Source organism: Ixodes scapularis, unplaced genomic scaffold (assembly GCF_016920785.2).
Source record: "Ixodes scapularis isolate PalLabHiFi unplaced genomic scaffold, ASM1692078v2 PGA_scaffold4__175_contigs__length_147842914, whole genome shotgun sequence".
In the NCBI taxonomy this organism is placed as follows: domain Eukaryota; kingdom Metazoa; phylum Arthropoda; class Arachnida; order Ixodida; family Ixodidae; genus Ixodes; species Ixodes scapularis.
Window position 1 is genome coordinate 365,586 of NW_024609879.1, and position 13,777 is coordinate 379,362.

Here is a 13,777-nt window from a genome sequence, read left to right on the forward strand (position 1 = left end):
ATATAATGTCAAACCTCAAGCTGCATGGCTTGCAGCTTGACGAGGCGCCCTACCCAGTGTGGCAGAAAAGCAGCATAAACGTTTCAGACAACACAAGCAAAGGACAAGATACTGTACCAGCTTGAACCTGCAATCGTAAAATGAAAACGTACACAACGTGCTGCAGCAGAACAATTTCCAGATGTTGAGGCCCGAGACATTTGGATGATACACATGCAATCACGAGTAAGCTTGAATCCGTGCGACTATCTCGCACGACACTCATCACGGTGAACGAGGCACCCGTTTTCTACCGAGAGCTCTCGTGCAAGCGCATTGAGAAAATGTGTATTGAGCACTTACCGACAACACCGCTGAATTCGCATCGCTGAGCTTCTTGGTCGTCGTCTTTCCGTCTTCACTTGGCGCGCGAAGCCCACCCACCTTCAGCCCCGGGTTATCGATTATCGCCTCTGTAGCATTCAAAGAATGCGACTCGCAGCACACCGACGCACGGTGACGTCTTCGTCGCAGCAAAATGTGCCGCCAGCAACGCTCAAAGAGAGCACTTGCTGCTCGGCGGTCACCATATGGGGCCCCTCGCGACGCCGTCAAAGCTTCCACGGCAAATGTCAGCACCAGCCAGTGTCAGGCAGTATTCCCCGATTACGTCCCTGACGAACCTTGGACGGCGAACACATAAAAACGTAGCGATAGTCCGCTTTGGTCCGCCCCACCCGCGAGCTTGAACGTCGCCATCTTCATTGACTTCGGCAACTTTTGCTGCCCGACTACTACAAAGTTATCTCCATCGCCAAACTCAATCGTGACGACATTTTGACGTCACCGCGAACTTCATTATTTCACCAGCATAGCTCGAACTCCATCGGAATCCGTAGGGAAAAACTCAATCGCAACGTCACATCACGTGACCAAAAGGGCAGCCAATCAGCGACCGATTGAGTTAACTTCATCGTTGAGTTTGCGATCTAGCATAGACAGACTGAGCGAGAAAAAAAAGAGGGGGGAGGGGGGGGGGGAGAGAAGGTTGTTGAGGGTAAAAAATGTTGGAGATATGTGCTCTGATTGTCATGATTGTGCATTTTTGATCACCTAACCTTTACAGTTCCCACATGAACGCGACGTCCCATGATGTCAACCGCAGAAAAAGTTTGATCACTACTCGTACATCAGCGACTGCATTCGGCTTTCAGGTTATTCCCTGCTGGAAATGAGGCGCACATTCACATTGAGGAAGTAGTCAGAATTAATGTGTGCCAATGTGCAGTGTAACACGAATGTGCAAAACCAAGAGTTTTCTCATTGGTGCACATAGGAAGACTGCAGGGAAGCCACAATCTTAGAAAAGGGGCAGTTTTCTGATTGAGGTGAAGCCAACCTTGGGGAAAGAACTCGGGCAAGTTTCTATGAGCACCAATGTGCTCCTATGAGCACATTGGCGCCGATAGCACCAATGTGGTTAAAAAGACATTTTCTCATTCGGGCCATGGGATACATTGCAGGAAAGACAAAATCCGGGGGAAGGGTTACTTCATAAAGCAGGTGAAGCCAACTTTAGGGAGATCTCAAGCAATCTCACCATTTTCTCATTGGTGCTTGTAGAAACACTACAGGGAAGCTGCAATCCGGGGCAACCAACTTCCAAAGCCAAGTTTGTAGACGATAGCTGGCAGAGTCTATGAAGACCATTAGCACCAATCTGCGTGATGCCTCGTTCGCTTATTACTGCCACTCTAAACACTACAGGGAAGCTGCAGCGTGAAGGCGTTGACAAGTGAAGTCAATCTCTAGAGTCGGCAAGCACTTATTAGGACTAATAGTTTGCTCATTAGTGTCCATACCTTGACGTATTATCACCGACTTGTTATATACTAAATACAAGCTCAATTACCATGCCAAGGCCGCACCAGAGGGTTCCCTCCCCCAGTCGCACAACTATCTATGCTCACTATTATGCCAACCTGAAAATCATTGGTATAATTGGCTTTCGTATGGCACAAGATTTTTTTTTTTATAGTGCCCCGAGTAGAACTGAAGTCCCAATCGTATGAACATTCAGATTTTCATGCAGGGAACAAACTTGCAGCAGCCTGTAAAGCAGTAGTAGGTACTGGTACACAAGAATATCACAACTGCTCTTTCAAATACAATGCTTTATTTTAACTGGAAGCTGCAACCTTTCACAGTACAAAAGTAAAGCATTTTGCATACAGTAACCCATTGTACGTGTTCTTGTTTAATACAGCCCTAGTCACCTTCATCTTTATGAAAACAGACTTCTCCCAAAGAGCAATTATCCCTACATTATTGCTTAATCATGGTGTCTACCAAACTATTACATGTCAAATTCGCAGACTTTTCTAGGTTTTCTTTTACATGTGAAACTTCAGAACTAGCTACACTTGTAGTTCCGTGCGGCAGGAGGGACGCACATGCCAAGAAAGGCTGACGCCAAAACCATATGGCTGTTTCCCTCTAAACAAAATGCTACATAGATGGCTCTGTTAAGTCAGTGATCATTTTCTCAGATTTAGCTAAGTTTTTCATGATTTCCCTGACTTTTTCAGAAGCTCAAAAGTTCCTTTGCAATTATAGCTTTTTTAGGTTGGTAGACACCCTGCTAATGTCAGTAGGTATGCTTGATTTAGCTGCACCCACCTGCATGGTGCAGAAAGTGTACAGTGCAGGGCAATGTAATTACGGTATGCATTGTCCAGGATTAAAGGCATTTCACATAATGGAACAAGGACAGACACCACAAGTGGTTCTGTCCTCGTCCTTTTGTTACAATATTTCGATCCTGGAGACCAAACACAACAAGCCCCTAAAGAGTCCTCAAGATAGTCTGCACCAACAAGTAGGATACAGTGATGTACATACACTGAGAGTACCAGTGCAGGTGGTGTAGGCAAATCAAACATACCTACTAACATGACATGATGGTTACTCCTTTTCTTAATAGTTGGGCAAAAGGCTGGCAAATAACCTGTTGCCTGACCGCATGACAACAAATTTTGACAAGACATTGTCTGCTGAGACAATCCTCACATTCTGCTTAGAATAATACTCATTTACATGGGTCACATGAAGCGTTCTTGACGAGACATACTCTTCAAGAAGTAGCACACAGCGGTGAACACCATTTTCCTTGTATACACAGATTTTCAATATTTCTCCACCCAACCCGTTTTTCAATTGTACAAAGGAATTATTGCGACGCTTGCATTTACCATATTCTTTAGAGTGCAACAACTCACCTCCTGCAATCACCCTTTTATACACAGTACAGACACTGCCAGGTAAAACAACAGAGCTACCAAAAAAATTGTGGCTACTTCCATGTTTTAAGCCTTTGCTAATAAGGTGGCATTTCTCCACCTCAATTGTATGCACTAAGCGCTTTGACCCAAGCAAGCCCTCACAAAACTCTTGCACTGTTTGTTGCCTGATGTAGCATTTAACGAAGTAGTACACAGAGCGGTACAAAAGATAACTCTTGGCTATTTGCAGAGGTACTTTTCGTGTCCCTTTTGCTAATTTTAAAAGAAAGCCGTTTGCAGATTCATATGCAAAAGCAGAATGGGCCCATAACGGGCCCCACTCTTTTACGCTTTTCGGCAGATGAGTGAGAAGATGGACGTTATATGTCATTGACGTTTTCGTGTACAACTCTTGCATCCCACAAACAAACTCGGTCAACATAAGGTCGGCATTATTCACATCTGTATGCGTCACAGAGTCCTTGAGCAGAGCATACACACTCTGTGAAAGCAAAGCAAAATGTTTAAGATATTTTCTTGGAAGAATGCCATCCAGGCAAGGAAAAGCATAGTACAACAACCAGCATTTCCACTCCGACGCCTTCCAGAACCGTCGCTCAGAAATGGGCCTTGGCAGTCGAGAAACAGTTTTGGGGGGAAACATCCTTTCTAATCTCTTGTTAATTTTAGCTACAGTCGAGGGCTCTCCAATATAAAACTTTTCACCAACAGACGAGAACCATAGCTCTGCTAGTTGCCGTACCACCCCAAGAAGGACAGCATGCATGTAGTCTGGTACGAACCCAGATACTATCCCAAACTTTGGCATGTTTATCAATGCAGACGGGCCCTTGACACCAAAAATGGTTGTCTTCGTTACAAATGCTTGTTCCATTTCCTTTTCCATTGTCTCATTAGTCCTGTCGGGGTAGCATTCTGGGCCTACAGGGTACTTGACAACATTACCTACGTTCTCACCAGGGTGGTAACACCACCCACAAGAATAATAGCCATTGAACTGCATTAACTTTTGCATCGCAGGACGAGCAACGCTGTCTACGCAGCAACAGGTTGCAACGAATTTACTATTAATAAGGGTACCATCAACATGCTTCCATGTAACTCCTATTGTAGCCAGATGCTTTGCATCATCGACAAACGACTTCAGAAACATATCCATGTTTGGTTCCCCCTTACCATACCACAAGCCTGCCAGCAGCAAATTCTTTTCCCTGGACACTGGTGGTAGTTCATTTAGCATGATATGAATAGGCCACACAGAGGCACGGGAAGATTTGAACACTGGAGCTCCATCAGTGTTAAAAGAAAATGAAAAATTGTTACAGAAAGACAAGAGGCCACCAGGTTTGGAAAGTTCCTGATACAGAGTGCCATCAAAGATGTCTTCAAGACAGGATATATTTTTGTGTTTCTTTTCATTCCTGTATTGAAGTTCCTGGACCAACCCTGGTTGATTTTCCAACATGAACTTTAGTTGTGGTGCAAGGGGTAACATGAGAAAGTAGGGTGAAGTTGTCACTGAAAATTTCTGGTGGCAATGTGGACATGTTGACTGTTGCAAACGTAGCTGCTCTCGGATGCCAACATATCCTAGACAATACTCACAGTACATGTGATACTGCATCATGAGGGAGGGACTGGAAAATGCTTTGTTGAACAGGTACTTTGTACTAGGCAGGATGTCCTTCTGGAACACGACATTGAAGAGCTGCAGGATGTCAACCAAGGCTGACACAGTAGGCCGGTGCTTTGCAAGAAATGACAGCAGAAGAACAAGCACTTCCGCTACGGTCGTTGTTGTACATTTGCAAATTTGAGTAGTCAAGTCAAAACCCTTGACGCTGAATGCTGATGGTGCATCAGAAACATGTTCAGTAGGAGAGCCAGGCTGCTCTCCTTCGCTCTGAATGTCCTTCTCTTCGCACTCTGAGCTCCCCGGAGAGCTAACTGAGAAGCTCGAAAGGCTGTCTGCGCTGCACGGAGACTCGGCCTCCTCACACATACTTTCAGTTTGCGGAATTTCACCCGAGAGCAACACCGGTGACATTTCAGCCAAAGAAATCTCACTCTGTCGAGAAGTTGGCCCACTGCAGTCTGTCTCACTTAGGTGGCCAGTGGTCAAACAAGCTTCAATCCCTTGTCCAGAACATGGCGGACCCTATAAAAGAGTGTTTACAGCAACAAATAAAAAAAAGGCAATATACTGTCTCACATCAAATAGCATTGGGCATATCATCAACACCAATGCGAGCAGTATCAGGCACTATATTTTGCAAAAGACCTTCAGAGCGCAACACATGTGCTGGTGCAGCAAACTGTCCTTCGGAAGCCATTTGGCACCATGGTCGCTGACAGGCTGAAGCCACACGGGAAGCTGCGCCCCTCTCTTCCTCCTCCACCTCCACCTCCACCCACCCACCCCCTTCACTTCCCCCCCCCCGCCCGCCCCCCCCGCCCGCCCCCCGCCCGCCCCGCCCCCCCCCCCCCCCCCCCCCCCCCGGCAGCAAAAACTTTCTAGCCTTGATAGCACAAGCATGAATGCGTAACCGAAGCACACTTGTGCTTTGGCGCTTCGGAGGTAACGAGCGTCTACAGGAGGTAGAGCTTCTGCAGCACTCTACCCCACACCAACCAACCGTACATGAGACCCATTTCAGTGCTCAGGAGCAGACATACTCATATCTACAGGGTGAAACAAGGAGACGGCAGGCTCTTTAAATCGACCGGAAAATTCGGTTTCTTAACCTATCGCGCAACGACTTTGTGCAGCGTTGCCCACAGATGGTGCATTTTTTTTTTGTAAAATTTGCAAAGAGCGAACTTACCTGAGGAAAAAGTAAAGAAAGAAAAAGGCTTAGCTCCGACGGAAACTCAGCGACGCCACCGGTCTTCAAACAACACGGCGCCGTTTCGCACGGGACACAAGAGATGGCGCAACGAACGCCGTCAACGAACGAGCACACGGCGCCGAGTGCCAGCGTCAGCAGACAATCTTTTCGACTCAAAAGCAACACTCGTTCCGCAGGCGGCGACAGTCGCAGAAACAAAAACAGACGCGGTAACAACGAGGAACTGCAGTTCCTTGTCTGCTAAATACGCCGGCTCTCGGCGTCGTCTGCTCGTTCGTTGGAGGCAGTTGGCGTCGCGACCGCTTGCGCCATCTCTTGTCTCCCGTGCGCAACGGCGCCGTGTTTGAAGACCGGTGGCTTCGCTGCGTTTCCATAGGAGCTAAGCCTTTTTCTTTCTTTACTTCTTCCTCAGGTAAGTTCGCTCTTTGCAAATTTTACAAAAAAAATGCACCATCTGTGGGCAACGCTGCACAAAGTCGTAGCGCGATAGGTTAAGAAACCGAATTTTCCGGTCGATTTAAAGAGCCTGCCGTCTCCTTGTTTCACCCTGTAGATTAAACCAGCAGTCGAGCGGGAAGGCACGTGAAAATTATGTTTCATGCTCTGAAGAACGTGCTCTTGCAGGGCATCCTCCTTCCCCACAAGATGGACCCCATGAAACAGATGCTGTAAAACTATTGCTGCTCGCGAGCCACAATTTCACTAATTAGAAAAGATTTAGAACTTAGTTTAACCGTACACAAATAATCCAACCTTTAAAGGCCTGGATTTGGACCCCTGGAATAGCCTGCACCAACATAATTTGATCCTCTCTGGTGGTGGTGCATAGCCTTTACAGTACTAATTCTACAACCAAAAAACAAGCGTTACCAGCGGGCGGAAACGAGTCGGCGCAGCTTCCAGTGCATTAACGGCACGCTTTCACCACCAGCAAGAAGAGCAGCTTTGACGTCACGTGCAAGCCATGATGGTCCCAGCCGGATTTAAAAAATATAAAGGCCGCACAATAAAAACGTTTTACAGTATTTGACAAAAATTAAGAAAGCTTGAACATGAGAAAGAACGGCACGCACAGTATGAGTTTAGGTTATAGGGACATTATATGTTCGATCGAGTAGCACCACACGTCAATTTCGCGCTTTCTTAAATTTTTTGTCCGTATTCCAAAGATTTCAATCTAAGGCGCCCAAGACGTCTTCGATTTCCAAGACGTCGTCGTCGTCGTTCTTGACATCGTCAAGGCTTTTGAGGTCTTGGGCCGTGTGGGGTCTTACATGATAGAATTTTCTTTCAGATTTTCGTTGCAAGTTTTCCCATACAAGTGCAAGTTTTCCCCTATTTGTGTCCAAAAAGCAAGTTGCAAGTTTTGCCATATTTGTGTTCAAAAAGCGACGAAGCTCGCCCCGGGGCGCACGCGCACATCGAGCGCCGTCGGGCGAGCTTCATCGCCTATTCGTCAGATATTCGCTCACAAAGCCCAGCCCAGAAGCACTGCAGCAAAGCATAGGAGCCGGAGGTTGGAAGCAGTGGCTCGATACAGAGAAAGACGAGAGCGAACGCACACGGTATTTAACAACGAAAGACCATGCATGAAGTAACGCTTGAAATGAACAAACTCACATCTCCACGATTGTGAGACTGCGCAGCTGACTTCTGCTCCAAAGGTCGCGGGGCGCCTTCAGCAAGAATCTGACAACAAAAAGATTTCGTCAATAAAATCTTACGGTTCACCGACTATAAAAGCCTACCTTTTCGGTCTGATGCCACCGAGCACGCGTCGACCGCGGCACGCTCTCTTCGGATAAAGGTGCCAGGTAACGTCGGTATTGCTTCGGCCGCTGCTTACTGGCCATAATGCCGTTTCATATGCAGAAGTTTCGGCAGAATCGGCGTAGCGCTTGTTTGACGAGCAATAATGGCGAAGAATGACGCGGGAAGAGCGGGAAGCGGGATTAGTAGCGGTACAGTGGCTGTAGTAGCGGGATTGGCGGGATGGCTACCCGGGGACCTGGGTACTTCGAAAACGTGAAACGCACGCCATCGCGCCATAAACCGCATTGTAAACAAAACCATCTTTACAGTCTATAGTGCTAATAACAACGTCCTGAACTAAATATAATTCTAAGTTGTAAAATGAAACTTAATTTTTTTTTATTAGAGTTATCCTTCTCTTCTGTATTTGCCATGGGTGTTAGGTGGCCGTCTCGCCATATGGCCAGCCGGAGTCGGCGCGCGGTTTCAGTTGAGCCGGTTGAGCCAGTTGAGCTGCTAGTTTTGGTTGCATCACCTGCTGCGTATGAGCTTTCAGTTGCTGAAAAGACCGCAGGACATCTATTCCTACAGGAAGAAAGGGTAAGATTTTATTGCAGTAAAATATAGTTCAACAGCAGTTTGCGCCGGCGCATGGTTGGATCGGCGAAACGAAACTGCGATTCAGGCAGCAGTTTGCGCCGGCGCATGGTTGGATCGGCGAAACGAAACTGCGTTGCACGCGTTTTTTTTTTTTTCTCTCACTTCTTTTTCGTCTTCTTCTTCTTCTTCTTCTACTTCTTTCATATTTATATATAAAGCGAAAAGAGTACGTTTTATCGAAGTGTGGTTTAGAGAAATGCGATGTGTGCACGGCGGGAACCTACACTTGCAAGCAAACCATGCTACGCGCGCTCGCTGTCGCTCGAAGGAATGTTAATCTCAAGTTCGAGCACGCACCTACAAGGGTTCATCGCTGAGTACTCGGCAAGCTAGGCTGATGAATCAGAGAAACATCGGAAGCAGCATGCCGGGGGTTGCCATCTTCTCGAAACCGAGTTTCGACTTTCGAGGCAGCTCGAAGAAACTGTTTTCGCTAAAACTGCGTTCGTTAGAACGAGCTTCTCTAGACCGCACGCTGTCACGGCTGATTAAGGCGTATAATTACTATAAAAATATTAATCGGGAATTGGTGTAGTCTCGTCTTGCCTTGGTGCTTTGTTTGTGTAATAAATTACCTCGCTGATCAGCCACATTTTCTCCACCACATGCGGATGTGACGGTTGGAATTGTTTGAACATAATGCGATTACTTCACATTAAATTCGATTGTATTCTTTTCTTACAGAGATGAATTTCGCATATGTGCAATATTTTACTGGAACAGAACGACCTAAGACTATCATCAGTACATCTGCAATTAAAAACTTTGAACCGAGAAGTGAGGATGACTACAAGAAGGGTCACCTCTATGATGCTTTGTTGACTCCAGACGGAGGGGAGCCGGGCTGTTTTAAAGCCCAAATACTACTTTTGGCAGGTGATATATATCAATGCAGTTCCTCACAGCAGCACACCAGAGGAGACTTGCCCTATATGTTATTGTGTGTACCACTTTGCAGACTCAAAGTCGTCGATCGAGGAGAGGATCAAAAGGGGCAAGAGGATCCCTCTACCTAAAGTCCTTGACCAGGTTGTTGAGCACAGCAGTTCGGAAGACGACCAAGCAGCTCTTCGGGTCGAAATGGCAAGCATTTTGTTGCTGCTTATCCTTTTAGAACTATCATAGAACCCCTCCGGTGCCTTCACATAATATGTACAAATGAGCTGTGTTGCCACGAAAAATTATTTACACTATGAAATAAAAGACTAAATGTCACTACAAGTGGTAACTGAATAAAACAATGGCCTTAACAGGTAAATACAGATTAAAGTATGAAAATTGATACTTCACAAAAAAAACTGATTTTAGCTGGTTTCTGGTTGAAATTAAAATTATATTGTTTTTCCATTTAGTCTGTTCGGTTTTTTGGTACTGTAGTTCATTATTTATTCCCCCATATAGTTTTAAAGCACACCTTGGAAGATTACAAATTTTCTGTAATATTCAGAGAAATGAGGTTAAGTATGACTGATACATCTTGTCTAGTGTAAAACAATATATAACAATTTTTGTTCTTTTTCTCTATTAAGAAAAACGAAAAGGTAATAGGTATGTATGTGGATGTTGTCCTTATAATTATTGTGATTGGTTGACATTAGAACCGTTTATTAGACAGTGCTGCAATTGCACTTTTAAATGGAGCTATTATTAAAGCCTTGCCGAATTTGAACAATTTATAAAAGGCTACAAGTTTTTAGATATAAATTTTGCCTTTCATGGCTTGACTGAAAACCCGCAAGCCAGACCAAAACGACTATGTGAGCGCAACATAACGCGCTCCTTCCAGTATGCAGTTTTTTAACCAGGACACAAAAGGCGTAATTTCAGCTCTGAATATCTAAAAGCTTGTTGCCCTTTTGCAGATTGTTTCAATTCGATAGTACCCTAACAATGGTTTGCTTAACTACAATTGCAACATAGCCCCAAACAGTTAATTTACAGATTTTCGTTAATTAGTCAACATACTAGTGATGTTTCTCAAAGGCTTGATAAGCCGAGTGCAGTAATGCAGTGAGAATAGCACCCAGACAATCCGTCACCTGATTTTCTTTCTAAAATTTCATTTAAGAAACTGCATAATTGAGTTTTACACAAAAATTACTAATTTTCTATATAATTTGCTGTGATTGAAAACATAAATTGTATTGGAAGAAATCCTTATTGCAATTATATACTAAATTTTTCTTTGGCAGAGCAAAGAAATGTTGGTGTAAATTACAATTATTATTTTGACAAGAGTGTCCATGAAAATGTGACCGCCAATGAAATCAAAAGATGCTGGAGCTTTCCCTACATGGTGCTTGTAATAGTGCAGGCTCAGCAGAAATTGAATCGTACAAGAGAAGCAACAGCAAAGATGAAGCAAATAATTTCAGAAAAGTTGTCTCAGAAGCGCAAGAACCCACTTTTCCCAGAGGCTCGGAGTGCCAAGCATGCCAGGTACGAAAGCCACAGTGATACAGACAGTGGGGATGATGGTGCTGTTGTTCCCAAAAAGTTGTACGACGATCTCCATCAGAAGTATCTTGCCCTAAAAAAAACTACAAGGGAACTTAAGGAAGACGTTGAAAAGATGCGGACAAGAGAGGCCAAAAACACAGACATTCTGGATGTGATTCTTGAGGGTGTAAACAGCATCAAATCAAAGCTCGAGAGCACTGGAGCAGGTGCGTATCTCTTTCCTTCTGAAGCATGAATTTTACAAAAAAAAAAAAAAAACAGCCTAAGACAACCATGGTGATTTAAAATGTTTAACTTAGTTTTTTTTTCTTCTTTTTTTTGCGCCGTCAAGGATGCTCAATAAATGCAAACACCAAGCATGATATCGTGAAGAAGGCTAAACTCAGAACTGACGGAAGAACGGTAAGCTGATGTAGCAAATTTTTTATAGCCTGTGGTTGCCGTTTTAGTTTTTTTAATATTTTGACAAAGTACTGGAAAGGACAAAATTATAAAGAAGCCACAAGCTAGATTTATATCTGCTCTTAAAATCTGCAATTAGAAAATGGCCGATCAATGTTTTAAGATTGTGGTCATGAAATAAAGCTGGCTTGAACTGTCGGTTAATTTGAAGTTTGTGTACTTGCTGTCATTTCCAACAGCTTCGTAGGATTACAAATGAAGCCTTTATTGTTTTTATTTATATCCATTGCTCTGCTTCATTTGCAGGTCTGTGTAAATGACAGTGTTACCCTTAGTTTGGACCAATGGGTCACCTGTCAGCGACAAAAAAAAGAGTCCAAGTTTGTGAGGAGTCTGGCTACTGCCATATGGGGACGCAATATTTTGAAAAATCGATCTACGAGTGGCAAGGTGTCTAACCGTTTGATAAATGATGGAGGTGCTGCGAAGCCACCACTGACTCCAACAAAACTTAATGTGCTGGAAGGTGAGTAGCTTGTAGTTTACGGCACTTTCCGTGTTTGCTCCGTTTTATCACTAACTGATTACATTCAACAGGGCCGCCATATTTCTCATGACCTGACTACAAGGTGAAGAAGAAGCAACAGATTAATATAACCAACAAATGGAGATTTTGGAGATGTTACTAAAAAAAATACTACACGAAATAATGTGCAGCGCATCGAACCTTTTGAACATTTATTTTTACCTGTTTGGTATATTATATTTCACAGTAGCTAGCGCTAGATTTTTTTCGGTAAAAGTTGCATGCATTTAACTAGGCATCTTTTAAATATGCAGGGCATTTTTTCTTCCATAATTTTTACATGGGTGGATAACCATCACCTGTATTGACTAACTAACCAAAACCTGTTAAAAAATGGTTTAATGGGCATGTTGCAATTGGTGGTTGACTGTGGAGCAACTACCGAGGATATGCTGTACAGATAGTGACGAGATGACTAAAACAACTGTCACTTTTCTATGGACCATTATCGGCAAAACTTCCCAGATTCTTTTTGGTGCGCAGTTCTTGAGTTAGGCAACGAAAAAGAAAATTTTAACAATGAACGTTTCAAAGCGACAAATTTTTACGAATTGTCGAAATTGGGTTAGCCTGTAATAATGGCTATTTTGGGGGGCCCCCATGAGGCCCGCCACCCCCCCCCCCCCCCGAAATCTTACATTTTGTTGGGACCTCCTCTCCCCCCTCCCCCTCATGCATCAATTTGTCATGGGCGCCCCCCCCCCCCCCAAAACAAAATCCTGGCTACGTGCCTGATTGCAACATGCCTCATTAAACCACTAAATAAAAAGTTAATTGCCATATATTTGTAATTTGTCGACATATTCTGACAGTTATCCAGCCGTCTATGTCCGTCATGCCCACAAATATAAACTAAAGGATAGACGTATCTCATTTTTTTTATTTATATAAAAGATAAAAAGATATCTGCATACTGCAAGATTAAAATTACCCCACACTTAGGTTGTTTTAAATATTACAAATTTCTCTGTCAAAATTATGCAGAGTTTAATAGTTGCATTTTTTTTTCCAGCATGCTATGAGGACTGGCTACGTGAACATGGCGCCAGTGGCGATGTGTTGGCTGAGCGGATGGCAGCAATGACCACACACATAAACAGCGCCGTACGTGACCTGGCCGTGACGTGCGGCATGCGCTAGGTACTGACCAAGAATAACGGACCAAGTGTCTCTGGAACTATGCTTGTCAAGGACGACGCTTCCTATGTTTCCACATGTATTATTTCAGAAAAGTAAAATTTGTGTTTCAACACTGGAGTGTCTCTCACTTCGCCGCAAGGTAGGTTTGCTGTAGCTGTTTTTTAGTGTGCTTGCCGCATTAAAAGCAGCTACAGTAGACCTTTCCCGCGATATTTTCTGCCATTGAAATAATATTAAAAATTCAATGAGCATAACATACAAATCCCTTAAAATTTCACATTACTGCTGCTGGATTTTCACTTCTTCAGCTCATTGATGCTTATTCGTTTCTATCCTGCATTCTCATTCAAAGCGATTGAATCCTCCTTACAAAGCACATAACCGCTCATGGCAGTCTGCCTATTTTGCTCATTCGGGCACATTCATTTTCGCACCGAAATACATATCCATTTTGTCTCATTTTCTATATTCAGCTTGTGGGTTTCTAGGGTAATTTCACATTCAAGTTTCATCGGGTTGCTCATTCATGCACATTGGTTTTGGTGCAAAAATGAATGAGATTTTAGCTCTTTTTTCCAGCAGGGTTGTGTACCTTCGTGCGTGTGTGCGTGCGTGTAACTTTGATATTTGTATCTGATGTTTGCGAG

The 13,777-nt window shown here is 44.0% G+C and overlaps 2 protein-coding genes across 2 annotated transcripts; one reads left to right on the plus strand and one right to left on the minus strand.

The window, feature by feature from the left end:
• Window positions 1–2,133: 2,133 nt before the first annotated feature.
• Window positions 2,134–7,821, minus strand: LOC121837598. The gene is made up of 2 exons (XM_042293251.1): window positions 7,751–7,821; window positions 2,134–5,439 (listed from the first exon to the last, which is right to left on the minus strand). Exon 2 carries the CDS (start codon window positions 5,326–5,328, stop codon window positions 2,956–2,958), a length of 2,373 nt encoding a protein of 790 aa, XP_042149185.1. The 5' UTR covers window positions 5,329–5,439; window positions 7,751–7,821; the 3' UTR covers window positions 2,134–2,955.
• On the plus strand, window positions 7,546–13,130 carry LOC120847624 (BEN domain-containing protein 5-like). Its single transcript, XM_042293338.1, has 7 exons — window positions 7,546–8,482; window positions 9,227–9,418; window positions 9,501–9,625; window positions 10,857–11,208; window positions 11,334–11,404; window positions 11,711–11,930; window positions 13,003–13,130. Exons 2-7 carry the CDS (start codon window positions 9,229–9,231, stop codon window positions 13,128–13,130), a joined length of 1,086 nt encoding a protein of 361 aa, XP_042149272.1. The 5' UTR covers window positions 7,546–8,482; window positions 9,227–9,228.
• Window positions 13,131–13,777: the final 647 nt, after the last annotated feature.

Coding starts and splice junctions, on each gene's coding strand:
- LOC121837598 (XM_042293251.1), bottom strand. CDS start 5,328: ATGTCACCGGTGTTGCTCTCGGGTGAAATTCCGCAAACTGAAAGTATG.
- LOC120847624 (XM_042293338.1), top strand. CDS start 9,229: ATGAATTTCGCATATGTGCAATATTTTACTGGAACAGAACGACCTAAG. Junction 9,419..9,500: donor CCAAATACTACTTTTGGCAG/GTGATATATATC, acceptor ACCACTTTGCAG/ACTCAAAGTCGTCGATCGAG. Junction 11,931..13,002: donor AAAACTTAATGTGCTGGAAG/GTGAGTAGCTTG, acceptor TTTTTTTTCCAG/CATGCTATGAGGACTGGCTA.